Source organism: Equus caballus, chromosome 30 (assembly GCF_041296265.1).
Source record: "Equus caballus isolate H_3958 breed thoroughbred chromosome 30, TB-T2T, whole genome shotgun sequence".
Taxonomy (NCBI): domain Eukaryota; kingdom Metazoa; phylum Chordata; class Mammalia; order Perissodactyla; family Equidae; genus Equus; species Equus caballus.
This window is the reverse complement of record NC_091713.1, coordinates 27,605,298-27,631,938: the sequence shown is the minus strand read 5'-3', so window position 1 is coordinate 27,631,938 and position 26,641 is coordinate 27,605,298. Positions and strand designations below refer to the sequence as shown.

Genomic DNA, 26,641 nt, shown 5'->3' with positions numbered 1-26,641 from the left:
CTCTTTCAAATGAGAAGCATTCAATAAATGTTATCTGTCTAAGATGAAATAAAAATGAATAATAAATACGTAGTGCTAAGAGTATTCTCCTGACCAAAATACGGGACAATTAATCTGAAAGAATGAAACAGGTATAATTGTCAAGATACATGCAAAGCAGATTTTTTTCCTAAACACCAATCCATGATTTTTATTAAATCAACCTCATAGATAATGGTCAAGGGTCAAAAAATTGACCTTTTTTGTTTTGGTTAGAAAAAACCATGTAAAAACTGTAAAAATCCAATTTTCTAGTAAATAGAAATTAGGTATTGGCCAAATTTTCCTTTACATTTATGTTTAATATTATCTACTGATTCATTTGAGTATTTAACCTTTTTATTAAATTTTCCTTAGGTAGCAAGAAATGCTGATACAGAAACTATATCTTTTCTTAAAATATCATAATGAATGTAAAGCCAGTAGAAATCCCCAAATGTTAATCCTATCCCCTTATTTTCATCTTTGATATTTTTCTTAAGAGATAGATAGCAACTTTACTGAACTTCATGTAGAAAAGTAATGACCTGCATCACTAGGGCCATCTGAAATCATGGCGAGGAAATGAACTGTGAAACAGCTAAATGAGAGCATCTGCTTTCCCGTAGTCAGCCTTAGTCATCAATCCTAACAACAGAGCCACGTAGGTTATGTGTTGTTAATGGCATGAAATAAGCATTACCAGAAACCATCCAGAACCTACTACATTACAATATCTACATAGATGTGGGCTGATAGCCTGAAAGTAAAATGAAAATGTTGAAAACTATTTGTAATCAAACGGTGGAAAATAAATGTGTACATCTCTTTGCAAAAGTAAAGGAAGATGGACTCTATCTACATTGGGGAAAAATAAGCAAATGTTCTGATCGACCAAGTCAAAGAACCAATCAAATAAGTTTAAAGAACAAAATCAGATAGTCTGAGAGATTAAACGCCTCTGTAATTTTGGGGAATTCTTAAACAGGATGTGGAATCAGGCTATGTTGAAAAGAATTATAAATACTTGCAATCTTGTAGACTTAGATAGTTCTCTAATGATAGTTTTAAACTATGCATGCATAAACGCACAATTTAATAGACTTAATTTGGGGCCTGTTTTGAATATGGCAAATGCGTATTGTACACTTTTCTTTATCAAAGTCAACTTCGGTGATTTCTTTGTTCTTTCAGGGCTGCAAGTGCTGCTTCCGGACTATCTTCAGGAGCGTTTTGTTCAAGCAGCCTTGAGTTACATTGCTTGCAATTCCGAGGGGGAGTTTATCTGCAAGGACAATGACTGCTGGTGTCATTGTGGTCCCAAATTTCCAGAATGTAACTGCCCCTCCATGGACATTCAAGCCATGGAAGAGAATCTTCTTCGAATAACTGAAACCTGGAAAGCCTACAACAGTGACTTTGAGGAATCAGGTAAGAGATATATTTTAATATAACACTTCTAAACTTTGCCAAAAAAGTTACTATATTGAAAAGACTATTGTCCCTTTTGCAAGAAGCTATTACATGCTTGCGAGGGCTTTTATTTAATTTTTTTATTATTATTCTTTCAAATGGACATTCCATTGCTTTTATTACTGGTTATTCAGTATTTTATTGAATCATATATGGTGCTTTGTGTATTTCTATATACTATTGGCACTCGAACCTACCTGCTCTTGAGCTGATGTATTAGTCATTAATAAAGTCTTTGTCTTTCTCAGTATAAGAATTTATCATCTGATACCTGTGACACCTCTCCGGGATTTTCTAGTGGCCAGAATTTCACTTGTTAGGCAAAATGCAGAGAGCGATTATTCTCTCTCTTGTTTACATTAACGTGAATCTCATGAGTGTGTGCCTTCACGTAACTCCTTATTTTTATGATCAAATTTAGATCAATTTTGAGTTAGTAGTATTTGAGGGTTTTATTTTTTGTTATTTCTGAATCTTTACAAGTTCGTATATGTTTTCAATATTGCTTTTTATTGACCTCATAACTTATAATATCTACATCTCATAAAGCATTGAACTTAATAAAAGATTAAGGATGCCTCACCATAAAATTAAAAATATTGATAAAAGCATATGTAATAATTGGTGATAAAAGAAAAATAAAAATCCCCACAGTGTGGTGAGTATAATTATGTAGCATTTAGTCAAAAGTGTTGGACATGACTAACTTTCAGATGGGCAAAAGAGGTTTTAACTGCCAAGAGTTCACATTTACATGCTTGGATGTTATAATTCTTTTGGTGATTCATGCAACCAACCACACTTATAAAGTGACAACAAAATTCAACATCCATTTTTGATAAAAACACTTCACAAATTAGGCACAAATGGAACATATCTCAACATAATAAAGGCTGTATATTATAAGCCTACAGCTAACATGATATAAGAGAAAACATAATTGATGGTTTCAACAAAACAGCACCTTTTTGTGGAGTAGAACCACCAAGTTATAGAATAAAAGTTAAATTATAGAATAATAGGTAAACAGATTTAGGAAGAGTTAATAGATTTAGGTTTTCTTAAGATATATTTTGATCAAAATACTGTGTAATATATAATCTTCCTCTATTTTAGTAATATTCTATTTATATGAACAGGAAAAATTGTCTAGAATCAGGGCCAGCCCCGGTGGCCTAGTGGTGAAGTTCAGCGTGCTCTGCTTTGGTGGCCTGAGTTTGGTTCCTGAGTGTGGACCTACACTGCTCTGTTAGTGGCCATGCTGTGCTGGGCAGCCCACATACTAAAAAAGAGAGGAAGATTGGCACAAATATTACCTCAGGGCAAATCTTCCCCAGCAAAAAAAAAAAAAATTGTCTAGAATCAAAGATCCTTATTCCCTTGACCAGGGAATCCTCTTAGTCCTCATATTTGTGGAATTCACATAAGAATGGTACTCCTTTTATTTTGCCTTGAAAAGGATATTAAAAAAAATCACCAAATGAGCATTTGGGATTTTGTTTTCAGGTAGAATGTAATAGATTGAAGTAGACCAACACTTCCATTGGTAGTAACCAGAAAGATGAATAGTCGCTTTAAATTATATTTTTAAAGACATGATAGATCATTAAAATTACAAAAACCAAATGGACTAAAATTCCTGGCAGGAGATATAAGCTGGGGATTCACAGCTTTCTTTCTTTCTTTCTTATTTTGTTCATTAATTTATTTAATTCTGTGTACATTTGCCAATTCTTGGTCTAGTCTAGAAGCTGAGGACTCTGTATTCTCCCAGGCAGAGAGTGGCTGATGGGAGCGAGGAAAACCAGCCTAGATTTTAGTGGTTGTGGAGACTGGAGTGACAAAATTCTACACTCAGTGGGCCAAAAGAAGTTCAGTTTTAACACAAGATATTTGCTGAATTTTAGGTAGTGCTGGATGCTAAAGAACTACTCAAAATTCTTTGAAAGCAGAGTGAGGTTTAGCATAGACTTTCAGGTGCTTAAGAAATAAAAACTCTCTAGAGGGAGGGGCTTGAAATTAAAATAAACAAAGATGGAAAATACTGGAGAGAACGAGGAATTGACACCGAGTTTCTACAACTACTTTTTCTTGGGGCACATTTATCAATTCAAGATTGACTTAAAAGCTGAGAATCTAGGATTAGCCCCTGGAAAATGCTGCTGTTCCAAGACAGAGAAACTAGAAGAAAGTTTTGCAGTTATAGTAGATTAAGTGAGAAAATTGGGGGCTCACGGGATTTTAAATCCACAACCAGTCTCCTCTTTAAGACAGTTACCTTATTTTGAATCCACCTGTAGCAGATGAATAAGGAAGTAAATTAAAAATCTCTGAATGATAGAATTGAGTTTTCTGCAGTGTTACAGGCCTGAAGTAACAAATGCTCACCAGGTCCTTAATTGAAAGTTCTAAAGTGTCACATCCTAAGAACCGGGGAAAATCAGAGTTAGATTGAGTCCTATACAATTATAACCCAGCACTGATATAGCTCAAATCTTGATCCTAAGGAGTTGATTCTAAAAAAGCTCAACTCCCTATAGTGTTTCTTAAATACGAAACCTCTTGAGAGTGAAAACATTTTCTAAAACCTCTACAGTTCTTTTTATATATGGTGGACATAAAACCTTAATTTACAATACATATGAGCAGACAAGACCTTGTGGCCAGTATCAAAGAGAAAAGAAAGCAGACGATAGATGTAAGATGATCCAGATATTGAAATTAGTAGGAAAGGTTTTCAGAAAATTATTATCAAAATGTTCAAAAAAAATAAAGGAAAACAAGGATAAAGTAGATGAAGGTATTGAAAGTTCACAAGAGATTTGGAATCTATAAAATTGTACTAAAGGATATTCTAAAACATAAAAATGCAGTATCTGAAATCAGCGACTCAAAGTTTTGTTTTAATAGGAGTTTTGGCACAGTGGACGGCAGGGTTAGTGAACATGAAGACAGGTTAACAGAATAGACAGAAATGGGAACAGTGAGGAAAGTAACAACAAAATGTTGGATAAATGCATAACAGGCGTGTGGGATAAGCATAAAGGGCCTAAAATATTTCTTTTTGATTTGAAGCACAAAATGAGTGGAGGGGAAAATGGAGTAAACAATATGCAAAGACATAATGGATGCAGATTTTTTAAAACTAACAACCTACAGATTCAACCTTCAGATTCAAAACGCACAGCAAACACAAGGAAATATAAAGACAAAGAAAACCAAGGATAGGCACATGGTAGTAAAATGGTTGGGAAAAAAGGCAGAAAAATTTCTTCAATATAACTAGAGGGAATAAAAAAATTACTTTCAATAGAGTAGCCGTAAGTCTGACTGTCAGAACAAAGAGAGCAACAGATTTTGACCTCTTTAAAGTGCTAAAAGAAGATAACTGTTAATCTAGAATTATATATCACTTCACAATATTTTCAAAAATGAAGGTGAAAATACAGATGTGTTGAGACAAGAAATGCTGGGTGAAAACATGAAAATGCAAAGGGGAAGAAGATACTAGAAACAGCAAATATACATGACGAAGTATAAATGAATATCAACTGTACAAAATAATAATTATAATGTGAGGTGCAAATAAAATATATGGAGGAGTGTAATACATGACAGTAGTGTAATAACAGTGGTGAGTGGAAACAGTTAATATCATAAGCATGCCAAGGTCCTGGCATTGTTGACAATGTGTTAAGAGATTTAATTTGGGGGCTGGCCCTGTGGCCAAGTGGTTAAGTTCGCGTGCTCCGCTACAGGTGTCCCAGTGTTTCATTGGTTCGAATCCTGGGCGCAGACATGGCACTGCTCATCAAACCACGCTGAGGCAGCGTCCCACATGCCACAACTAGAAGGACCCACAACGAAGAATATACAACTATCTACCGGGGGGGGGGGGGGTGGCTTTGGGGAGAAAAAAGGAAAAAAATAAAATCTTTAAAAAAAAAAAACAGATTTGAATTAGTGTGAAATAAGTCAAGGATATATATTATAGTCTCTGACATAACCACTAGAATAAGGAAAAAATGTTTAATTAAAATAAGAGGAAAATCAAATAAAATTATTTGATTACTTCAAAATAAGACAATAAAGTAGAAAACAAGAGAAAAATCATCTGAGTCAAATAGATAAATGCAATGTCAAAGAAAAGGTTAGGATTATCTTTTCAATAAATTGTGTAGGGTCAGATATAATCTCACGGTAATGGTTATTATATTAAATATTCTATTTTTCTTAATACATTAAATGTTCTAAATAAAGAACTAATACTACAAGCCTGGTTAAAATAACAACAACAACAACAGTAATAATAAAAGCCTGTTTGCTGTTTACTAGAGACATGCTAAAGACATAGATAGGTTGAGGTTAAAGGGTAGAAAATATATGTAATGTAAATAGTAGCCAAAAAAAATGCTAGAATAAATTTTAAAGCAAGATACGTTAATTGAGCTAACAATATTTCATAATAATAAAGTAGTCAATTCAACAGGAATATCTATCCTAATTATCAGTTTATATGAACTGCCAAATAAAAACTGCACCACACCACTGAAATGGGCAAGGAAGAGTATTTTCTTCAAGACTGTTGTAATAAGGGAGAGACTTACAATAGGGAAGAGAGACTGAACTCAGCTCCTCTGCAACAAAAGACAGGAGGATTTTGAAAACATTGGGATTAGCTCATGGAAAAGTTATTAGAGGACATTAGCAGGGAGAGTGGTCACCCTGATGAGGCCAGCTGTATTTGCTAATCGTCCTTTATTGAAGTTAGTCTCCTACTTCCCCACAGGGACTGGGAGACAGGCGTGCTATGATTACAGATCAAAGGGATGACTCCCAGATCCTCGAGAAAGCTATTTCTGGTTCCTATAAGATTTACATCTTAAAGGGACAGAGAAAGAATTTACAATTGCAAGTTTTCTGAAGAAAAAGGGGGTCAGAAGCCAATTGTCAGGAAGAAACCTGTTTAAAGTTTAGTCAAGCTGAGGAAAACGTTCAGGCAATCTTCGTCAGTACACAATAATATAGCCCCAAAAACTATGAAGAAAAATTTGAATGAACCAAAGGAACAAAAGACACACGCAGAATCATAGTGCGAGATTTTAACATCTTTTAATAAATGAAAGAACAAACACATTGAATATCAATTTGTTGTTGATTTTCAATCGTGTTGTTCAATCAGTAGAGATTCATTGAATTTGAAAAGGAAGTTAACAGACCACTAAAATAAAATATATACAACACTGAACGACAAGAAAAATGACAGAATTCATATTTTTCCAGTGTAATGGAATATTTACCAAATTTTACCATATGTAGATTATAAAGTAAGCCTGAGCAAACTCAAAAAGGTTGAAATCAGTTAGAATATGTTTTCCCACCACCATGAAATCAATAACTAGAAGATAAATGGTCAATCTTCATCTGCCTGAAAATTAACTACTAGACTTCTAAATAATCTATGAAAAAGAAGAAAAGTCAAAAGAAGTTAAGTCAATGAAAAAATTATAGAAAAGAGAAAATATGTTGAACTGGACCACAATGAAAATAGCACAAATCAAAAAACTGTGTAATACAGCCAAAGAATTGCTTCAGAGGAAATTTACAGCCTTAAAGTATGTTTTAGAAAAGAAAAACCCTGGAAGTCAATTATTTAAGATTTTACCTTAAATATTTTTAAAAAGAATAACTTTCCCCTTAATTAGAGAAGAGGAACAAAGACAATAGCCAAAATCAATGCAATTGAAAGCATTTGGCAAGTAGAGAAAACCCACAGTTAAATATTGGCTCTTTGAAAAAACTAATAAATGTAATAATTATCAAGGGTAATCAAGAAAAAAATTGAGAAATATACAAAATCATAATATCAGGAATGTGAAAGGACACATCTCTAGAGATACTACAGAAATCATAAAAATCATATGAAAATATTGTGAAAAACTGTACACCAATAAGTTTGCCCATTTGGATGAAATGGACACAGTTTTCCAAAAGGAAATTTACCAAACTTGACAGAGAATGAGATTGAAAATCTAAATTATTCATCATGTTAAAAAAAAGTATCTATTATTAAAATACCTCCCCCAAGAGAATTTCTTTCAGAAATAGAGTAAGAGAATTATAAATGATCTTTATTGTGGTTAGCAATTCTAAAATTCTAACCAAATACTGTTAATTTATAGAGAGTAGTATGTAAGAATAAGAATATATTATGACCAAATGAAATTTATTCCAAGATTAAAGTTTAAAAATATTTATCAGATTTCATCACAAATGGGAAATAGATTAGAATCATGTGAACATCTCAGTAAATACAGGACAATAACAGTCATTTAGGATTAAAAAAAATCCTTAAGAAAATTAGGAATAAATAGAACGTTCCATATTTTAATTAAAAAATTCTACAGGGCCCAGCCTGGTGATTCAGCGGTTAAGTTCGCAAGTTCTGCTTCAGTGGCCTGGGGTTCCCCAGTTCATATCCAGGGTGCTGACATGGCACAGCTTGGCAAGCCATGCTGTGACAGGTGTCCCACATTTAAAGTAGAGGAAGATGGGCACAGATATTAGCTCAGGGCCAGTCTTCCTCAGCAAAAAGAGGAGGATTGGCAGCAGATGTTAGTTCAGGGCTAATCTTCCTCAAAAAGAAAAGAAAAAGAAAAAGAAAAAAAATTCTACAAAAACCTCCTGTATAATGGTGAAAATTTGAAAGATTTCCCCAAGAGCAAGAATGAGACAGTGATGTCCTCTCTACCTTCTAGTGAAAACTGTACTCAAGCTTTTTCTCGTGCAATTAGGCATGAAAAACAGAACTAAAAGGCATAGTATTGGAAAAGAAGACTAAAACTACCATATTCAGAGATCATATGATTGTACACATAGTTTCCAGAGATAAACTATTCTGAATAATAAATGAATTTAGCAAATTTGCAGTATAAAAGATCAATATACAAAGAAATTCGTGCAACCATATACCAGAAACAAATTGAAAATAAAATTTTAAAAGGGGATACTATTCGCAAGAGCAACACAAAAATATCAAATATCTTGAAATAAATCATAGATAATTTTGAGGGTTTGTTTTCAATTTCAGTATATAGATAGTTCAAGAATGAACCCCAACTTTTTTTGAACCCCAGCTTTTTAATAGTACGTGTATCTTTAGTAAAACCACATTCATTTATCCACACTTGGAACTAATCAACTAGCAAAACATTATATTTTTCTCGGACTCCTTTCAAAACTAGTGAAACGTATGGAAGAACACATTTGATAGTTTTCAGAAGAGCTTTTCTTTTGAGAAATAAAACTTCGTTTTTGGCCTCATAGAGATAAACAAAATAGAAGAAGTAATGAGGCAGATACTGCACAGCGAGAAGATTTCTAAAGTGTTCTCGCCACCCACAGGCTCCTTTAAGTTGATACACTTTATTCTAAGTACCTTGATGGTGAGGAAATGCACCAGCTTATTTCGTTTTCCTTATGATTGTGGAAGTGGTGATACTGTGTGCAAGCACACTTTTTAAATGTTTCCTTCAATATTAGGTACAATAGATAGTTATTTGTGTGTATTTATCTATACGCATGGAATTTAAACCTAGTTATGCTCTTGATAGACAATGCAAATGGGGGTGGAGTTTTAGGTTACTTTCAAATATTTAATTCAACTTAAGTTGAAAATTTTTTAAAAATGCAGACAACGTATCTAAAAGATATTTTTGTTGAAGCTGAGGAAAAAATCAGTTTGTATTTGTTCTTTGATCAGAATAGAAGATGTATCTGAATTTAGGAAATTCTTCCTTAAAAACAAAGAACAACACGAAATGCATGAATTAGAATACACAGAGTAACAATCTAGAATGGTACTACCAGTCATCACACTAAAAGGAAGAAAATAAATTGTAAATCGTATTGGGTCAGGATAACTTGTTTGTAAGTATCTTTGGGTTGCGTGCGTCTCTGGATCAGATTAGCAGAGAATGCTGAGCCATTTTAATATTTGATTATATAGGATTCATTTTTTCTGTAATATACAAGTCCTGGAAAGTACACCTTTTACAGCCTGCAAATAAAAGTGTCAGAAAATTTCAAAATAGAATGTATTCCTTTCTTCATATCTGGCAACCTGAGAATTTTCAGTTGTAAGAACTATATTGAAACATATCCGTTAGTTCTCTACCTTTACATTTTTATAAATAAATTAATTTTTTTTATTAAGAAATAGTGACGGCATAGATGTAACATTGATTATTGTGAATGAAAGACTACAAGATAAAGAAATAGGGAAAGATATAGGAAAGTATAGAAGCAGAATAAAATGAAACTCACACGCACCCTCACAGTAGCAGAAATCAAACAGAAACTTATGTTATATTTAATTAGATAAAAACAACAATTTTTTTGCCAATTACTTAAAGACAACTTCCACCCAAATCTGGATGAAAGATTCTAATCTAAGGAAAAAACTGGAAGTCCTCACAGTATTACAGATCTATCTAAATGATTAAAATCAAACTTTTCATTTTCCAAATTTTCATTTGGATTATGCAACCATTTACCAAAATTACCAGAAAAATGAACCACTAAATAGATGGCAATACAGTATCTCTTCCATATAATATTGTAAATTATCCTCAACTCTATTTTGGATGAATAAGAAAATTACTTATGCTATATCTACAAAATATGATCTAAGAAATAATCTTAAGAAAAAATAAAAGGCTTGGTTTACATAGAGCACAAATCTTTTAGACATTTTTTGACATGACGTCTTTAGTCTTTGGAAGAATTGTGTTATCATTTGATGTGTAGGAAATCGAAGGTGTACAGTATGCTGTCAAATAGATCTTTATCAGGATCATGTCCTATTAAATGTAAGGATATCCATTTGATGTGCCAAGAATGGCAGCTAGAGTCTGCCTTGTAATGGGAATTGTTGAGGTGTTACTTTTAGACAACACTGTCCATTGGACACTGCATCTGAAAATGGGTAAATTTCCTAATACTGTAATGGCAAAATGTACTATAAAAGTTGGGTTAACTTGATTTACAAACTGTAAAAAAAAATAATCTATTTCCTCTTGTTATTTATTTTTTTTTGAGGAAGATTAGCCCTGAGCTAACATCTGCCACCAATTCTCTTTTTTGCTGAGGAAGATTGGCCCTAAACTACCATCTGTGCCAGCTTTCTCTTCTTTATATGTGGGACGCCTGCCACAGCATGGTTTGATAAGCGGTGCATAGGTCCACACCCAGGATCTGAACTGGCAAATCTGGGGTCAACAAAGTGAAGCACACGAACTTAATCACTATGCCACCAGGCTGGTCCCTCCTCTTGTTATTTTTATGTAAACTATTCTTAATTTTCTTTCTCAAAAGCAGTTTCTCCCTCAAATGGTATTTAACTATCAGTTTACAGGAAAAGGATATTTTCCAGGGAAAATAACTGTATCTGAATAAAAGATTTGAATTTTAAGTAACAGTCCACTTTAATAAAATCCTTCTGTTTGCTGCCCAGTGTTCACTCTCCTTCCCTCACACTAATGTATCCCAGATTTTCTTTGAGGAACCTCCATTCCCATTCTGAGTATTGCACAGTGTGTAGGACTGAGCTCATATTGAGATCCAGAATTGCTCTCTGACTCACGAGAGCAAATGACAAAAATCCATTCCTCTGGCTACAGACATCAGTTCAAGACACATGAAAAAATGGGTCAATGTGACCCAGACATTTATTTCTAGGAGTATCTAGGGGAGAAGAAAGATTCCTTATTTTTCAACAACAGCTATAGGGAATGCTATAAATTTTTCTTCTTAGATATGAAAGAAGAACATAGTTATAAGAGCTTTAGAGGGTCATCTTGCAACCACAGGAGTTGTTTGAGCCGTCAAGGCAGAAAATCTGTTTCTTTGATTACATCCGCGAGCTGTTGAATTACACCTGTTCAAGTTCCCCTTGCCTTTAGAGTCTCAGTGACATGAGCCTTCCTTCATAAATTTTCTTCATTGTTAAGCCAATTTGAGGTTATTGATCCTTCTGGACAGGTTAGTAATGCTCCAGTAATAAAGAACACCCAAATATCTTTGGATTATACTGTTAAAGTTTATTTCTTCCTCACTTGACCATTGCAAGTTTGCTGAGGATTCTGCTCTGGCTCCTCATTCCAGGACTCAGACTGACAGACCAGCCCCCGAGCAGAAAAGTCATCACCATGGGAGAAGGAAAAAACATGGCGGGCTCTGTGTGCACTGAGTCTCAAAGCTCAGCCAGAAAGCAATATGTGGTGCACATGCTAAAATTTCGTTGATCAAAACAGATTATCCCTGTCTGCCTCAAGAAGGGCTTTTTCCCTAAAAGCGATCTTGAATATTTGAGAAAAGTTGTAATGATTCCACACTCCACTATTCTGAAAACCAGATACTCAATTCCATCTTCTTCTCGGATGCAGAACACACTCATCCCATCCCCAAGAGAGACAGAACGAAAGTCCCATCTATTACTGAGTCCAGCTCAGTGCAGTGAGACTCGACATCCTCTTAACCCAATCCAGATGTGGCTTCTTTTGTTATAGAGACATAGGAACCAAACAGTAGGTGATCTATTGAAGACATATAGCAAGGCAGACTTAATCGGAATAACCATAGTTAACACTTCCAGACAGAAAGGGAAAAAACAGGAGACACAAGGCAAATTCAAGTTTATAGCAATTATGAGATGCCACTGGGAAGACAAGCTGAGGACCCCAACCTGGAGGTGGAAAATATTCCTTGGTTTGTCCTCAATTTTTCCCTCTGTGAGTAGCTCGCTTCTCTGCTGTTTCAAAATTCCAACCTACGTATGACCTTTCTGTTCCATTATCCTCCTTTGCCACCTTTGAGGTGAGAATTGGAGAATATGCCTAAGGAACAGCTTTCTCAGCCTGCTTTCTGCCCAAGATTGGGAATCAAAGGTCATGTTTAAATCATACTTCACATGCTTTTTAGCCTGGAGTCGTGGTTTCTTTGGCAGTACAACTCACACAAAAATTCATTGATCGTTTATCCATTTGAGTTCAGTCAATTTCATGGGCCAATAGCCACACCCACAGTTTTCCCTAGATAGGATTTTTATATTTGCTAATTTTTTTTTCACTCTATTTCCCCTCCTCCCTCTCTCGTTTGAAGTATGGAACTCCTTTACTTGTGCCTTGTCTCATTGAGAGTATTTACTGGGTGCTACACATTTTAGTGGGCATACACTCTAAAACAGCTTAATCTATTCTGTGGCCTTGACAAAAAACTTGGAGGCCAGACACTAGATTTTATCCTTGCTAAGCACTTTTTGTTGTTGTTTTTTGTGAGGAAGATTGGCCCTGAGCTAACATCCATTGCCGATCTTCCTCTTTTTGCTGAAGAAGATTAGCCCTGAGCTAACATCAGTGTCCATCTTCCTCTATTTTGTATATGGGATGCCGCCACAGCATGGCTGATGAGTGGTACGTGTCTGCACCCAGGATCCAAACCTGTGAACAGCAGGCCGATGAAGCAGAGTGCACTGAACTTAACCACTATGTAACCTGGCCGGCCCTGAGACTGACTTTTAATTGACCATTGTAACTAAATCAATTATTTTAATATTGGGAGTTGAGAAGCAGTTGCCTCTTTCAACTCTACCTGATTCATTGTTTCTCTTTTTATTCCCTTTTATTTCTGCTTTCAAATTCACCAGTTCTCTTCTAAGTTTGAGGTGGTAATGCTTCAGAAATGCACAATTGAAAGTTCTCTTTGGAGTATATTACAGCTTATTTTTTCCTCATACCACTCATCCGCTGTGGGTTGGCTGGATGTCTTCCCTAAGTCTCTTCACTCCAGGATGCAGACTAACAGTGCAGCCTCCATCTGGAGCAATGTGTCATGGTCACAGAGGGTAATCAAGGTGTGCCATGGTATCTTTCCAAACCTTGCCAGAAACCGTCATTAGCAACAGAACTAACACTCTATTTTCTGACATCTTCCCTGGCACTGCGAATTTATTGGGTACATGATCTTCATCCCCAGTTACCACAGGCAACAATTTTCCCAGCTGTTTCCCCACTGCTTAACATGGGTTGTCATCATCCCACCCTCTGATGAAGGGTCCTTGACACACCCAAGATCCACTAAGTCAGTGCTGGAAGGGTAGGCTTTGGCTTTCTTCAACGCATCCTCTCCTCTCCATTTCTGGCTCCCATTTCTGTGTAAGTCAAGATCAGCTTGGTAACACTGCAGTAACAACCCTCCACTGAGATCTCAGATATAAACAAAGTTCATTTCTCGCTCATACTACATGGCCACAAAGGTTAGCTGAAGTCTCTGCACCACATTGACCTTACTCCCTGATTTAAGCTGAAGAAGCTCACCATCTGGAGGGGTTTGGTTTTGGAGGCAGAGGAAAGAGTGCAGTAAATCGCCACTGGCTTTTATGTGAATTGCTGGCATTTAATGTGAATTGTTGGGAAGCAATTCACCTACCTCTGATCACACTGTATGGCCAAGCTGAATTTGAAAGGAAACAGAGAAATGCCATTTTACTATATGCCTAGAAAAGAAGAGGATCCAGAATATTTGTGAATAGCGAAATGTCAGCCACAGTTGGCTTTTCAGACACAAGCAACTAAAACCATCATACTCTATGTTACCTAACCATATAATCTCAGATGGATATATGTTTTGCTCTTGCTAAGTGAAGTTCTACGGTCTTTTGTATTAGCAGGGAATGAGACGTATATATCGTTAAGTGAATTTTGACACGTTCAATCCACTGTAACCATCATTTCGTACAAACTGAATAGTTGAACATCAGATACACAAACTTTATCAATAACAAGCTATGGGTCGTTAATAAGCCATTTAATCTCTTAAAACTTCAGTTATCTTATTTGTTATTCAGTTACTTTATTTAGACTAGAGGAACAAGATATAAAATTCCCATTCTAAATTAACTATCGCATGTAATATGCCTTTTCGTGGGTAAGGCTTTTTGGCAATCATATGCTTATATTTATAACATGATTGCTTTATAGAGATTGGTAATTGGGATATAAGAGTAAGGGAAAGAAAATAAGCTTTTCATAATATCAAGTGTCAATTGTGATTCTCACAATATCTATGTACGTTTTAATTGTGATAATCTGCTCATTAGCCATAGTGTAACTTGCAGCTGTCCCCAGCACCAGAGACAATATTTAGCATCAAGACTGATAGAGCAAAACCAATCTGGTTTTCACTGCTCTTTGTTCTGATTGGCTGGTGTTTCCATTCTGATTCATCTCTGCCTGGCTGTATCATATTTAATATGTTATGAATATCACCTTTGCCATTACCAAATTTTATTCTGTACTTCAATTAACGTTTTAACATCATCTGAAGTAAGACGGCTGTAGAGTGCCAAGCAGGTGTTTAATGTGACAATTCCTGATATAGATCCTGAAGGCTTTCTGCCAAATGCCTTCGCCTGTTCCAGTCTGCCTGATGAATTTCCAGACCTAGATGCATGCCGTCATCGCAACTCTCTCAAAAGAGTTTGATGTTTCTTGAGAGCAGAGAATATCATACTTCTTTCTATCGTTACAGAGAAACTAGCAAACTGTGCTATATTTAGTAGACACAGTATATATCACAATATATGTTGTTTGATTGATGAATGAGATAAAATATATATATATATATATGTGTGTGTGGCCAGACATTGCTCAGGCATTTGATTCAATTTACCTTATTCACTGCATCTTGGAATGTCATAGTAACCGCAACACCATTTATCTTTTCAAAAGGCATATTCTAAAAAACGATTCTAAGATATAAAAATACTTTACCTCTGTGCTATATTGTGTTTTTTATTACCTAGATATTTTGAGGCATTTTTTTTGTCTTCTTTTCTATCTCTCGCATCTGAATAAGAGCTTAAGCAACTGTCATGTATTTCTTCTCATGATAAAATGATAGATTATCTAGATGGACCAGACGACAAAGATACAGTGTTTTTTCCATCAGTTTGAAATCATTTATTATGAAGAATTATCTCTCAATATATGTATGTATTTGTTCTAAAGCTACTATAATCTTTTTTTATTAGAACTCATAATTGGGTCAACTATCTAGTCTGAAACAAATCATTCAAGGCTTTGAGTCAGTGTCATAAGAATAAAATAAATGGAGGCTGGCCCAGTGACAAAGTGGTTAAGTGCACACACTCCACTTCGGCGGCCTGGGGTCCACAGGTTCAGATCCTGGGCATGGACCTACACACCACTCATCAAGCCATGCTGTGGTGGCATCCCACATGCAAAATAGAGGAAGATTGGCACTGATGTCGGCTCTGGGACAATCTTCCTCAAGCAAGAAGAGGAAGATTGACAACAGATATTATCTCAGGGCCAATCTTCCTCAGCAAAAAAACAAATAAATAGAATAAAATAAAATAATATAAAAGGTGACCATTAAGTATTTTATTGTTTGTTTTCTGATATAGACACAGACTGTTGTGAAGAGAGATTAATAAATAATATTGCATATTTGGAGAATTTTTACTTGTTACTGTATGGTCAGTTTTATAAGAATTTATAGATGACTTTTCTAGGCTGTGTGCACTCCATGTTACCACTTGGGTCATTTTGATATAAATGGTTATTCATGTCAACTATAAACTTTAATAAGCCATGACAGAGGCTATAAGCACTGAGTGCATTCGCATCTTCCACAATTACCTCATAATGGTCACATAGACGTTGTTAAAATATTCTAGTGTAGTATACTCAGGACTGTGTGTGTTAACTACTCCATTGTTGTACAAATGTAATTTTTAGACTGTCTTCTTTTATTAAGACAACCTAACAAATAGTTCTAGTCATTCATTTTCAGAGAATGTCCTATCTATTTTTAAATTTCATCATTTTGTTGAAGCAAATGAGTGAACTCTGGGTAGGGGTGCAGAATTAATTTTATTGTCTTTTATATGAACTGCTTTGTCAGCTATTTCACTGATAAAGGAAGACAGTATATGTGGACTTTTCACCTGAACCTTTGGATACATGCAGATAATCTAATGGTACAGCATTAGAAATTAACCCAAAGTCAAGGTATATCCTACAGTATTTGTTTTATTCATCATATCTTTAAAATTAGATATTCTAAGTGTATAGCAAAATTTCCAGATTGTCAAATGAAATTGACCTGTAATGTAAAGTTGTCATTCACACTCTCCAGCAAATACTGCTGGTTCTCATCCTATGGGCATGTAAGAGAATTGACATTGCAGCACCCTTCCAGTTAGACATGGCCATGTGACTTGTTTTGATAAAGGAAATGGGAGAGAAAACAATGCTTGGCATTCTCTAGAGGAAGCCTTTAGGAGCCAGGCACAGTTTGTTAGATTTGCTTCTTCAGCCAAAGCAATTGATGATGTTCTAGATGGTGAAGACTGACAGCTCGTTTCTCTGAAATAGGACAATGACAGTAGAGCCCCAGCCACTTGGAGATGGATATGTGATATGAGCAAGAAATAGATTTTTGTTGTTGAAACACCAATATTTTGGTGATGTTTGTTTATGCTGGAAAAGCTTAACCTATGACTACTTACATATAACAAGACTAGGCTTTCTATTTTGCTGTAAGTGAAAAATCATAGAGATTGGTGTTATTATTTATTTATCTAGTTTAAAAAGTGGCATTATGGGGACCGGCCCGGTAGCATAGTGGTTAAGTTTGTGTGTTCTGCTTCAGTGGCCCAGGGTTCATGTGTTCAGATCCCAGGTGCAGACCTACACACATTCATCAAGCCATGCTGTTGCAGCATCCCACATAAAAATGGAGGAAGATTGGCACAGATGTTAGCTCAGGGACAATCTTCCTCAACCAAAAAGAAGAAGATTGGCAACAGATGTTAACGCAGGGCCAATCTTCCTCACCAAAAAAAGTGGCATTATGAAATTTTTAGTTTGATCACTTTCTCTAAGAAATCATGGTAAATATTTGCTATGTTTTCCAAATTTATTATTTAGTGGGTTTAATAGGAAGTATATGGACCATTTAGACTTTATGCCTTTTATTCTTTAAAGTAATCCTGCAACATACTAATATTATGATTGTATTTTGTTTTCATTTTACAGATAAGAAAGCCAGGGCTAACACATGTTACATCACTTATCCAATACATCTAATGTGTGCTAAAGCAAGACTTCATGCTCAGACAAAAGTACATGGTTCTTGCACTATACCAAGCACTTTCATGAGCAAGTGGTATTATTTCAGACGGAAAATCCTTACCTGTATATCATAGCTCATGTTGTCTCTATATATTTTAACTTAGAGAGTGGCTTGCTATATGATCTAGAGGTTGCAATAAGCTCTTCACGATCAAAACTGAATGCATGGAGGCAATGCACAAAGATAGAGACATAAAATGGCATTGTCATTGGGTGTTATATGTCTTTAAAGGACATGTGATATTGACAACTAATTTTGTGTGTTTTAAATTCTTCTAAATGCTGACAGTGAATTTTATATGTCATCATTTGCTTATTTCATGGTGGAATGATGGAAAGCTCTAGAGCTGAAAAAGATTCTATTTTTCTTTAGAGAGAGTTGAACTCTATTCGGCACCTTCAGTCGCTGTTAATATTTTCTATCTACTTGTCAGCCTTTAGTCTAGGCTGTGGTGCTCATTGTAACAATAATATTGCTGTATCTTTGACTTTTTGTAAAAAAGAATCCATTTGCTCCCAGCTGTTATGATAAATTCAAGATTTTATATACATTAATAATTGCAAGTTTGTGGAGCATCACCAGATGATTCATAGCAATTATTAAATCTGTTTGCCAAAGGTATCTTTCCTTTGGTTTAACCAGTGTCCCTTCAACCTCCTGCATTCTCTTACAGTGACACCTATAGCGTGCCCATAGCATCTGCCATGCAGCTAAATGGCCTGTCACTGAGAGTCTCGTTTAATTTTTGTTATCTTGCTAGTATGATCTTAACAGCTAACTGTGAAAAAGAAATAACCTTTCTGTTGACAAAAGTCAGTGCTCCATTTAAGGAGTTGACAAAGTGTTAGTGGAAAGATCTTGAAGTTAATTGGCAACAAAACAAATGCCTGGTGTTATGTCAGGTTGTCAGGTAGCTGTGTTGTATGAACTCTGAGTAAGTATCATCCTAGGAAGGTTGACCAGGTTTGTCACATTGGCTGTGTAAGATACACACGTGGAATAACAAGATAAATGTCCCTAAATGCCACTGGCAGCATAAAGACATGGCTGAACTCTTAAAACTGCTGGATACTTTAGTGGCCAGTTTGTCAAAAGTTCTGCCTGATGAAGAATCCTCTACTTCATATATTTTACTGTTGATTATTTAACTTCTATTTCCAGTGATGGGATCTCAGTGTGTCACAAAGCGAGGAGTTTGAATGGCTTTAATTATAGGATTACTCTTATTTATTTTGAAATATTTATTCCCCACTTTTCTGCAAAAATAGCATGATGTCGCCTTGTGCTGAAATAAGTCACTTTAACTTCTGTCCAGTAGTCTTAGTCTTTTTCTCTCTAACACTGCAACTGTGACACCTCTTCTGTCAGGCATTTACATACAGTATCACATCATCCTTGCATATTTGTTATTGCAAATTTAATATTCTCAATCCCTTAGATACCCCTTTATTTCTAAACCATAAACCATTCTTGTCAGCCTCTTGGGATCATCTTGGTTTGTCCGTGGAATTCAGAACTGAAAAAAACACAGTACTATAAATTGTGGTTTCATCAATGCAAAATAAAACAAAATAATTACTTTCTCTATTCTGGACATAGTGCGGACTAAGAATTTATCAGCTTTTTGGCAACTATTTCATGCATATTGAGTTGTGAGCAAAATTTTCCAACTATTTTTTACATAATCTGCTGGTAAGTCCCATCCTCTCTTCTTTTATCTCACACACACACACACACACACACACATAATTTTCTTTTAAGTAAATGCTGGAGTTCGCTAGGTTTTAATATTTCTGCCATTGTTGCATTCCTTGAGTGCTTTTTGTATTCCGATTAACTCATGGACTAAAATTGTCTTTTGTAGCTTCTTATTAATATTGACTCTTTGTTTGTTTTAGCAGAACAGGGCGAATAGCAGAACCCTGTCATAAACCACACTAGGATTTCTTTGGAATTCGAGAAGAGTTCCCAGTTGAGTCCAGTAATTTGCATTGTTCTTTTACAGTTCATTCTCGGTGTAGCTAAAATGACTTTCCATGATTCTGTGTTTCTACATATAACACGTTGAGTAAAGCGTTGAGCCCTAATTTAGCCGTAATTAAAAAACTGCTCACTTGCAAGATTATTTTTGGCTGTTGCTAGTCTTGCTCTAGGCAATGGGTAAACTTATCCACCGAGGTACAATTTTATTAGGATATCTTTTTAGCCTGATGCTATTCCCTACCCTCTTGTTCTGCGCTAGGTGATTATCTAATTATAATTTGTCTTAACATAAAGTTTTCCTATAGGAAAATACTATCTTAGCCTTCTACTCTTCCTATAAGTCCTTAAAGGCTTATGTAACTCATAATAGAGGTACACGGTGTCACTACAGTATTAACCTTTGTTCTGGGCTTGGGTGCAAAGGGTTATGAAACAAAATGAATGGAAATTGGAGAGAAAGGATACAACCTTTTCTGGGCTGCAGGCCTGGCCCTAGACATATTTGGAAGTATGGTAAGTAGAACCCTGGCAATTTTTAAACAACTTTCCTTGGGTTCCTATGTAACCAACACCCCAATTTTGGCCCCATCATTTTTTCACCCCACCCAGAGACATAGCCTCCTTCTGAATATTCGGAATGCTGGAATAATCTTTGATCCAACTCCAGTTGTTCATATCGGTCAGAACAGGCGAGGTACCAAATGCCCTCGGAAGCCCAGAGCTCTACAATAGCATGAATTTATTTATCCTTTGCACTACAGTCTTCTGCTCCTTACCCATCAGAGACCCAGGCTGGTGGAACGGTCTCGCACTTGAACATGGGAACATTTCCCATAGTCATGGCAGGCAGAAGAGAGACTTAGATGAACTGTCCACTGGCTTCTAACACTCATGCTCAGAAGCGGCATACATCATTTAGCTTTACGTTTTATTGGCCAAGGAAAGTTACATGGACAATCCTGAATTTAATAGTAGGGGGATGTATTATTCATCCATAGGAAGGATCTCACAAAAAAGGAACCAACTATGGGTGAATGCTTATAAAATCTATCACGCTTCCTCTGAAAAATTTTGATTCACCAAATTCATCTGGTGTCAGTGTTTAAGAAGGAAAACAACTAGCTTGAACCAATCCATGCTTAATGGCTAACAACTGAAAGCTCTTAAACATTGCCAGAATTCTCTGCATTTTTAAGGGAGTTCACTTGTTATTCTCAATGAATCGCTAAGTATTGAGATTTTAGATTATATATTTGAATGCAAGGAAAAACTCAGGCTATGAGATAGATAATATTTTGGGTTGTTTGGCTGACAGACTGAAAACTCCTCACAGTATCACAATCTTTCAATGTTAGATGAATATATTGCAGGTCGAATAGTGTGTCCTATCCACCCAAATGCTTGCATTCCTTCTATATAACACTGAGCGTTGGTGGGTGAGCTTCCTAAGGTGATCAGATGACTTTGGCTCTCTGAAAGGAGCCACTTCAATTTTCAGATAGCATTACATTTTTTTTTTCCCTTAAATTCCACCAATATATATTTCCTGGGTTTCTACCCACTCGCATCAGTTCTGACCTCTGGAGCTGCACACAATGGATCCCTTCCATTTAGTTTTTAAAGTATTTGAAGTGAAACAATTTATTACTATAGGATCATCTTTTTTACAGGCTGAATTTTCCTTATTACTTTACCTTTCTTTCCATGATATGGCTTCAAATTTCTGCATCGTCCTGCTCAATATCTACTTTCAATTTTCCTCTTAAAGTTTGTTTTACAGACATTCCAGGTTTAACCTACTCTACACCGAGGGACAAAAATCAGCTCCAATCTTATTTATCTAGAAAGCTTTTCCTGACAGTTGATGAAATCTCTTTCATCAAGGTAAAATTCAACTAGCTTTTAGTCAACATCAATTTCTTTTAATTAATTCACATTTTATTCCAAATTAATACCAAATCTGAAATGACATCTGTATACTCAAGCATTTCAAGATTTTAATTTTTTTTAAATTACTATCATATAATGTAATTAGCAATTGTATTTAAATGCCCTCAAGCCCAGTATGTATTATAAATGCCAATTTACAATGTATTATGCTACTTCTGATCAGATATTCTTATTTTTATGAAAAACGTTCACCTATATTTCAGTTGAAATGTACTTTAAACTGTATAATAAGAGCAGCAACAGATAAAATGCCAACATGTCTTTAGTTTCCATCCTTCGTAATTTTTTTCTTTCCTGATATCTTACTTTCTGTTAAAATGCGTACTTATGTTTTGAAGTTCTCACATGAAATACAAGGTATTTACCATCAAGAAGGTCTCCTAGGAGAAACTACATCTGTTCAACATTCTTTAAAACAATGCTTGAACTTCTCAGCATTTTTAAATTCCAAGCCAGCTTTGATGATAACATTCTAGGATGTGAAAACCCTTCCCATGAGGGTGGAAAGCTGCAGAGAAATCTAGTTAGTTGAAGTTCTAAGAAATAGATTTTTTAAAGAGAAATACATTTGTAATGTGTGTCTTTTAAAAATGTTCTTTGTTCTCTTTTCATCCTAACTCCACCCCATGTTCCTTTAGAGAATCAAACACAGATTTAAAAAAAAAAAAATCTTTAATAAATATATATATTTTCTTCAGTGAATTTTACAGCATTTAAAAGTATTATATCCTTGTGTAACATGGCGCTTATAACTTCATATCACATAATACAGTCTAAGTATGTCTAATAATAATCGTGGTGAGAGAGAATGATGCATAAACTTGAGTAATAGAATTTTACAGAGATTATCCTGCTACAGAGTAGAAGAAGAATGTATGCAATTCAATATGGTAATGTATTTTTCAGGAATCAACAAGCCCATAGGAAGACGACCTGTAAAAATTTCAACTGCTTGTGCCGTGTTTAGCATCACAATACCTAAATATAGTGGATCTGTTCATGCATTTTATAAGTGGTACTGTTTGCTGGGCAAATTGCCCTCATGGTTAATCAATCTTTTCTTCCATTGTCAGATGGCTAATTGATCTGTAGATCTAAAATCTGTAGGTATTTGGATTTGGGAACTGTGTCAATGTCTCAGTAGACATATCTAATTTGCATATCTAATATCTAATATGCATATCTAATTAGACATGTCTAATATATAAAAGTAAATGTTTCCTAAGAGTCTGCATGCCTGGTTCCTCATTTGCCCCCCTCAGACCTTATGATGTCTGAGTTCATATTCTGCATATGCTATTCCAGTTAAATTCTAAATTCATTCTAAGTCTAAAATTATCTCAAGATGAAATGAATAGTGGTTGGAACCAGGCCGAAGGTAACAGGAGACTTTGGCATGATTCACAAACAGTAGCTGTTTACTGAGGAATAGGCACTGAGTAGGCAGAAGAGATATAAAATGAAGACTGCGTCCTTGAATTCAAAATCTGTCTGGGAAGACAGATTTTAAGAGCTGATGCCAACATAAATAGGACACGGTTAGGCTCTGGGTGGCATTGGTACAAGGAAGAAACGTAAAGCTTGGTGTGTTGACAAGAAGCGGTGAGGAAGACCTTCTGGTGAAGTGAATCCTTTAGTTCCGCCCAGAAGAATCAGTAGGTATTAGCCAGGCCAACTTCTGTCATGATCAGGAACTGCAAGATTATAAAATAGGAAGAGAAAAGGTAGAAAATGAGACTGGCAATTTAGCCATTTGTCGCATGGTTAAAGGGGTTTTTTCCACATTAAAAATATCGCATTTATTCTTAACAAAGTAGAATTTTCAGAAAAACATTTTCCCTTTCGGCAGAATGTGTTTTGAGCAGAACCCCAGATTGCGATCACTGGAAATCTGTCAGTTGAATAATCATCTCTTCTTGTCTTTGTTTTGACTTTCATATTTGGCCTGTTTTCCTCCAATTTGTGACAAAGGCAGCTATCAGCATCATCAGACTTTTATCCCACCAGCGTAGCCTAAGAGAGAAAAAATATTTTTTCCCAAATGTTACAGAAAAAGTAATGGACTGGAGCCTTATAGCTCTGATTTGGGCCATTTACATAATCCTGAACCAATCACCACAGTCAAAGGGGCTGAAGTTGGGGTGAAATGTTCTAGTTCGCCACACCTGGGGCATTTGTTTCTCCTCTTCCTCAGCCTCAGCCTTTGTGGTGGATAAGGTAACATTTCAGGATTATTCTCAACTTCATTGCACTCTGAGGGATAATGGAATAAGGGAGAAGAAAATGGGTATGTATAAGGGGCAAGCAGATACCTGTTTGCTAACATACGATTTATAGCTCTGTTTATTGTAACCATGAGTCTGTATTAGGCCTAACTCTGCTTATGTTTGTTTGAAAGAGAAATTGCAGATTTAATTGTCCCCATGACCTTATCCTAGAGCCTCGTTAGATTCCATTCATGGAATGGCCTAATTTCAACATGTGAACTACGGCTTTAGAAAGACTGGTGGCTAAAATTCAATGATTGATTCTGAAACAGAAAGGGTACATTTATTCCGGAAAGATCTTCTAAGGGTTAGACATCTCCAGAACAGAAACAAGCAAAAAAACCTATCATTTAACGTGGCCCACCACTGCGGGAACCTGAAGAAACGATAACTGAAGTGTGTGAGTCCTGAATATGTTTATCCATAGTTTCCTTTTAATGTCTCAATATCAATACCTCGATGTATGCCTCTCTGTTGGCTTTCTGGTTCAGAAAACTGTAATTATAACTTGACTTTGGAATACAAATACAAGTTTAAATATTTTTGAAGGAAAGATATGTACTGTAGTTCCAGGGCCCTATCAAAGCTTGTATAAAATGTCCAGAGAGTTACTAAATCTCGCAGTAGCCGAACACTTATCTGGGGTCGGGCAAGCAACTTGACTATTTGATTTATAGCATGCAAGAAGGCCAAATCTATATGCCTCAGCTGGTGACATACCTGACTAATTATGGCACACTGATAGCAGAGGACAGGGTGCTATTTGTGGGTGAGTGGAATTGTCGTGGTCTGGAAAGAACAGGATCTACTGTTCAAAGAAGCGTGACTGAATCTTGGAAGCCAGAGTTGGGATAATATATTAGTGATTGATGGTGATGTCTGCTTTCTAGTGTTAGCAACTGTAACAACTTATAAATCTTGGTTAGAGAATGGTACAGAAGAGTTGCCAGAGAAGATAGGAGCACCTTCCCAGGATCTAGAGCAGAAAGCTCATGCTTTACACTTTCTTGGCAACTCTCAACAGTTGTTACTTGACATGAAAGGTTTTGAACTGAGAATACATGACCAAGAAGTTATTAGCAATATGTAGCCGAATATGAGCTTAAGAATAACAGAGTAGAAAGAAAGTGGAAACAACAAACACGTTTTTTTTCAAGAAATCTAATTATGAAAAGAGGAAGAACCTTAGAGTAGTGGATTGAGGAAAATACAGACTCTGGAAAATATAATTAGATTATAAAAATGACAAGGCCTACTTTCATACCAAAGGGAATGAGACAATGAGGAAGAGAATGTTAACTAAACAAGAGAAAATGGGATTATGCATCATGTTATAAGGGCTTGTGGCCATGGATGAATGCAGGCATAGGTATATGTACATATCTTTCTATGAAAAAGGAGAAAGAAATTCTTCATATGTGTAATGCATAAGGAAATTTGAAGTAAAAGGAAAGAAATTTGTCGATTTCTAAATCTTTTTTTCCAAGAAGAGAAAAAAAATCAGAATGATTAACAATGGATATATAAAAACTTCACTATAAAATTTAAATATCCAGTAGGATTGTAAAATCACAGGGCTAATATTATATTTTCTTAACTAATGCAATAATTTCAGAATTTTTTCTCCCCAAAGCCCCAGTACATAGTTGTCTATCCCAGTTGTAAGTCCTTCTAGCTCTTCCATGTGGAATGCCGCCACAGCATGGCTTGATGAATGGTATGTAGGTCCACGCCCAGGATCCGAACCAGCAAACCCCAGGCCACTGAAGCAGAGTGTGCAAACCTAACCCCTACACCACTGGGCCAGCCCCAATTTCAGATATTTCATATGTAAAATAAAATGAAATGAGATAAAGTATATAGAAAAAATATATATGAACTATAAAATGCTATGCAAAAGGTGGTGTATTTTTGAGTGTTATAAATATTGATATTAAGCCTGGGTGTAGCTGAACCCTACGTGAGATAAGTGAACATCATTTTAGCTTCAAAAAATTTACATTGGAGACCTAGATATGTTTAATTGTGATTGCACATAAAGTGCACATATATTGCTTTTATGTGATCTATGTGATGTTGTTGCCAAGATTGATTTTAGAGGAGTAACACTTAAATGATTGAAATTTTTATTTTGTCTTTAAACTGCATGTTGAAAGCAAGCATGGAAAGGAAAATAGAAATAATTTGTATGCCTAAAGTTCCAATAACCTTGTAAACATAGTTCAACATATTGTTTTTACCCAAAGAAGTGACTGGAGAGCTATTTTGAATTATTTATACTAACCATCTGTTCCTTGCATATCATATCTTCTAGAACAGACAAATCTTGTGGCCTTCAGACTTTAGCTCCTACTACTTCTAGATGAGCAGCTGTTTTCTTATCAAAAATCCATACTGAGGCTGTTTATCCTAAATTGGCAAATTTCATTAGAATCCCCAGGGCTCTGGCAGAATTAATCTATTTAAATAGCATTCTCCTTAAAAACAGGTGCTTAAGTGGCTTATCCCAATTCTATCATTTTAACAATAATACTTAAAAAAAAAATTCCCCGTTTTCTGCTAAAACAAAATAATATGATTGCTTTCATTTACTACTACTTTTTGTTATGAAAACAATGCACAGTTGTCAGCATATGGTACTCTTATGGCATTGCCTTAATCAAAGAGTGATCCCCATCTAAATTGTTTCAAGTGGAATTAACATTTTTGCAATAGTTTAAGAATTAACATTT

At 35.5% G+C, this 26,641-nt stretch overlaps 1 protein-coding gene across 7 annotated transcripts in view; it reads left to right on the top strand.

The window, feature by feature from the left end:
- BRINP3 (BMP/retinoic acid inducible neural specific 3) overlaps positions 1-26,641 on the top strand; it is a 402,882-nt gene that overhangs the window by 277,180 nt on the left and 99,061 nt on the right. For all 7 annotated transcript variants that reach the window (XM_070256069.1, XM_023632555.2, XM_023632554.2 and 4 more), the window contains one exon: positions 1,213-1,449. In XM_070256069.1, the coding sequence (XP_070112170.1) occupies positions 1,213-1,449 (237 nt within the window). The remainder of the gene's footprint in view (positions 1-1,212; positions 1,450-26,641) is intronic.